The 5001-nt window shown below is 43.0% G+C and overlaps 1 protein-coding gene across 2 annotated transcripts in view; it reads right to left on the bottom strand.

Annotated features, from left to right (window-relative positions):
- Positions 1 to 2312: 2312 nt before the first annotated feature.
- The window catches only part of OLFM1 (olfactomedin 1), a 48404-nt gene continuing 45715 nt past the window's right edge, over positions 2313 to 5001 (bottom strand). For both annotated transcript variants that reach the window (XM_006028625.3, XM_006028624.3), the window contains exon 6: positions 2313 to 4056. In XM_006028625.3, coding sequence (XP_006028687.1) covers positions 3382 to 4056 — 675 coding nt within the window. In that variant the 3' untranslated portion in view covers positions 2313 to 3381. The remainder of the gene's footprint in view (positions 4057 to 5001) is intronic.

Below are 5001 nucleotides of genomic sequence, written 5' to 3'. Positions count from 1 at the left end.
TACTTAACTGGGATGTTGCATTGGTGACAAACCAAGCCATTTTGCTGTTTCTCTCTACTTCCCTTTTCAAAGAATGAAAACTTATTAGAGTAGAAACATTTCATAGTCCCGCAGCTCAAGTCAAAGGTTAGTACGGTCAAGGCACACCAGCTTCGGTAGCCAATTCCACCAAGGGATACGAGGCGGCTAGTGTCACATATGACCATCTGGCTCCCAAGACTGAACTACTAAGTTCCTATTTACAACTAAAGGTGCATATATGAATGTATAGAAAGGACCCTTAGCCCCTTTGTCCCTGGGACTCATACTTAAACTGAGAGCTTTGAATGCCACAGGGTTCATAGATTCATAGCTGTGAGGGGCTGGAAGGGACCTCACGAGATCATCAGGTCCAGCCCCCTTGCACTTTGAGTTCAGTTAATAGCAAAACAGAAATGCTTACAGTTTCTGAGCAGACTTTAACTGTGCACATGACCCTCATTGCTCTAGCAGCAGAGTATCTTCCAATCACCAGTGTATTTTATCTTCCCTGTAAGGCAGGGGAATATTATCATCTCCATTTAACAATGTGGATCAACTTGACTTGCCCAAACTGAGGAATAAAGTCAGTGGCTGATCTGGGATCCAAACCCAAGTGTCTTAAATCCTGGTGCAGTAACAAGTCCACTAGGGTCCTGACATGAGTAAAAAAATAATCCATTGGCCATTTTATTGTGACAAGATGCATCCTCAAACTCTTTCCAGACCACCTTTCAAGGCTTCCAGAAGGGGTGTAAGCGTATAGTTTTTCCTTCTTCTGAACTAAGCTGCAGTAAATTGAACGACAGCTGCTGATCACCAGAGACCCTGGAGAGTATATTGCCGCGTGGCTCTATGTCTCGTGGCACAATGAATCAGCTGAGCGGTGATCAAAATCAGCAGAGGACAAAGTAGGTCTTGGGCAACTGGAAAGGTTCTGCATTAGTTGGGGAAGAGCAGATGGGGGTGTTTGAGGAGCATAGAAAGGATCTGTTTAAAGACAATTCAAGAGCACTTAGTGGGCATGTCTACACTTCTATTAACGCGCCTTAGATACTGTTCAAGGGATGTACTAACTAATAATAAAGTTCAAATAAAGTTCGAAATAAGTTCAAATAAATTACTTAACTAAATGCACAGTACCTAGAGTTACTGCGCAGTAGCACCGGTGCACCTTTTTTTAGTGACGCTTACTGCACGTTAGCCTAATAACACTGCGCAGCAGGCGATTAGCACAGCTTTTGCCGTGATATGCTACTGCACAGAGCTATTAGGCTAATACGCAGTAAGCATTTCATATAAATGCCCCCGCTAACATTCACAGACACCACTGCAGTATATCTGCAAACTTTCTAGGGATTATTTAAAGGCAAAGGCAGGTGCAGCACAAGGACTTCACACAGGCAAGAAGACAAGGCAGTCCAACATCAAATTGAGCACAGGGGCTGTGATATGCGCGGGGGCAATCAGACTCAACCATGGGCAGTGAAGAGCATTGGGGCACCCTGGATTCGAGGCCTAAGAACAGTTTTATTGTTTTAAGCTTGTAGAAAAACAACAGTAGGAAGTCAAATAAACACTAGATGGGGGTATGGAAACAGTACGGTCTCAGTCTTGAAGGTATTGTGTTTTAATCCCCGATGGATATGATGGGCAAAGGGGCTTCTCCCACTGGCAAATTCAAATTAAGTGATTTTTTTATTGGTTTGGTTTGGTTTGTTTTTCCCCAGGATACTGAACAGGATAGACTTGGCGCTGTTGGGAACAAAGAAGTCCATCTTTGCTGGCAGTGAATCGATACAGCATCAGCGAAGCTTTCTTTGCTGCCTCTTGTAGTAGAGACTGTTTATATGAATTAAACCGAGGAGTTAACTCCTTCAAGCAATATCTACAGAGAAGGCTTGTGGCGGACTATACCCCAGGGGCTGAGCACAAGGCAGGGATGCATCTCCAAGGACTCATGAACAGTGATGAATACCGCATAACCTAAAACCAGAGATGAGTTGTGCAATCGGATAGAGCATCAACCTGATTTTCTTCTCTACATCGCTCAAACAAACAAGCATCTGAAATCCCCGATGCTGCTACCCAGAGCCAGCTATTATACCCAGTAGACCAATTTTTCCTATAGTTACAACCTTGGAACTACCATGTAAATCAAGACGGTTGCACAGATATAACCGGGAAAAGAATTAGACACAAGCTTTTTCTAAAATTACACGCGTGTGCGCGCGCACACACACACACACACACACACACACAGAATGCACAACAAATAAAGCAAGGAAGTCTCCTAATATTTTTATTGTTCCTTAGATAACTGTGGATAGTACAAAGTTTTCCTCTTAAAAAAATTAATTTCCTTCACACTTCCATATTCAGCAAGCTTCATGTGGGAATCCAACACCACAGAATTTCCACGGAAGCTGTAACCATCAATCATAATGCTATGTATATATTATAACAGTAAGAGATTTTTTTCTTTAATTGTCAACATGAAATTGGTTACCTGTGTATAAGGGTGAACACTGATTTTTTTCTCTTTTCAGCAACAAAACCATCATTTATTAGTCCAAACTACGTCATTGCATTTACAACATCCATTGCATAAACTGGACATACAAAGTTTTGCCACCTCTGGTAAATAACAGACATACATTATACAATATATTTGCTGAATACATAAGTTCAAACAATATGGGTACAACAACTTGTTCATAATACATACTTAAACCATCGTGTTTAATAGTTACTAAGACACATATCCATGAGCTACTTTGGGTCTCAGCACAGTTAATCTAAGTGACAAAAACACAATTGAGAGACAATAGCTGCAATGAGATGCAAGTAAAACTAACCAGTGTTAGTCTTAACCAGACACCAAGATAGCTCCTCATGGGTCAGCTTTTCCACTTAGAAATACAAATCACACATCCATCACAGCTGACCATGATATAGGAAAATGTCCATGCAACCCACACACAAAGAGAGAGAGAGAGAGAGAAAGAGAGAGAGAGTCCCCAATGATAAGCTTCCAACAGTCATTGCCTTACTTCTTTAGTATGTACTATAGCTTTTCTATTGGAACAAAAAAACAAAACAAAACCCAAAACTTCAGTGTATCTTTAAGTGCAGTTCCAGCTGCAATTACTCTTATTATTCTTAAGTCTATAACACAGGATTGGACTTCTAGAAATGTAGAGGTAATGCTGATCTGTCATATTTATGCTGTAGAATCAATCCTCCATGAAGTTGTTCTTTATTTTGGCAGCTGTTTATTTATTTGATTTATTTTTAAATAAGTGTGTTTCCTCGAGATTAGTAATTTTGTTGGTTTGAAATCAGTTTCTAGACAAGACGGGACTACAATTCGTCAGACCTGATGACATGGAAGAGGGTGACATTGTAAAGTATTTGATGCCCGTTGTTCCAGGCATAGAGGGCGCGATCCTTAGGGTTGTAATCCAACATGGAAATGTGCGAGTATTTGTTTTGGAAGGGGATGTCGATGTACTCGTACGTGGAGGCGTTGGTCTGGTACGCGTAGTGCACCTTGGTTCCTCCCGAATACCCGTTGGTGACGTAGAGCGTGCCGCAGATGATAAAGGCCTCCCCGGCGCTGCGTTTTGGGTAACTGGTGTTCCAGGTCTGGAGGCTCTGCAGAGTGTTGGGGTCCAGCTTGCTGATAACAATGTTCCCCGCGTTCTGGTTGGTGGCGTAGACGGCCCACAACCCATTTTCATCCACCATGAGGTCAATGTCAGAGTGCCCACCCCAGGCGTAGTGGTACATGTTGTTGTAACCAGCATAATCCAGGCTACGAGTCTTGAGGATGGTTTCTGTTTTCAAGTCAAACCTGATGATTATGTGGCTTTGGTATTTGTTGAAATAGATAGAGCCGTTATAGACCACTTGACCAGTGCCAGACCAAGGGTGAGGGAGTCGGTGAGAGGTGAAATTGTCTGTGTTCATAAAATCCGCCATGGATTTGTACTCTCGGACAAAGCGGTTGTTGTGGTAGCTATCCATGTACCAGACCTAGGTGAACAAAGGAAACATGCGCTGTTATAAATAGACCAAGAACCAATATTATAAGTAAGCAAGGGGGATCTTTTTTCCCCCTGCCGTGCAAAGAGAGGTGGGGTTACAGCTTTGCAAATTCCCCTAAGAAAGGGTGAGAGATGCTCTGTTATAAATGGACCAAGAACCATCATTATAAGTAAGCGAGGGGGATCTTTTTTCCTCCCCCGTGCAAAGAGAGGTGGGGTTATAGCTTTACAAATTCCCCAAAGAAAGGGCGAGAGATGCTAAAAGATAATGATCTGGAGGTAAAACTAGGGAAGCTTGTCTCGGAGAAAAGACTGTAGTTTTTCCCCTTCTGTGTCTCGCTACACTTGTGAGAAAGGCGGGCCAATGTGTGAAAAGACTCTTGCTGGCTTCCCTTGTTCGAGGAGCGTAGCCGGCTAGCTCAGCAACAGAGCACGCATCCTGCTTATTCAGAGAGTGGCAGAGAGGCCGGCAGTTATTGCTACAGCATCTTCTTGCAGAGAGATACCAAGTGTCCAAAGAAATGCAAAGAAAATTGCAAAGGGAAGGGCTTACACTCGAAAGGGGTTGCATCTGGAGTGTGCCACCAACAATCAACTGCCACCCCCCGGCAAAAAACCCAGACCCACCGTCTAAAAACCAACTCAAGGAATTAATTTGTGTGCAAAGGCTTCCCAAGATGGCTAATATCTTCCCAGCAGCCTCTCAGTTTAAGCTGTTGCCTTGAAGTACCAGGTGGTTGTCACTGTCCTTTGAAAGGACAATTAACATCGGACTGGATAAAAACCAGTATATTAGGCTGATGCCGCCTTTGCTTCCCGTAGGCCTCATCATGGCCGCATTTATTAAATTATATCATCTGTTGTGTGGAACTCCATTAATTTGGCACGCAGAAGAATACGAACGCAATCGCTCATTGTCACAGAAACGGATTGG

This window comes from Alligator sinensis, unplaced genomic scaffold, assembly GCF_000455745.1.
Source record: "Alligator sinensis unplaced genomic scaffold, ASM45574v1 scaffold611_1, whole genome shotgun sequence".
Classification (NCBI taxonomy): domain Eukaryota; kingdom Metazoa; phylum Chordata; order Crocodylia; family Alligatoridae; genus Alligator; species Alligator sinensis.
Note: the sequence above shows the minus strand (reverse complement) of the source record. Positions and strands in the feature narration are given on the sequence as shown.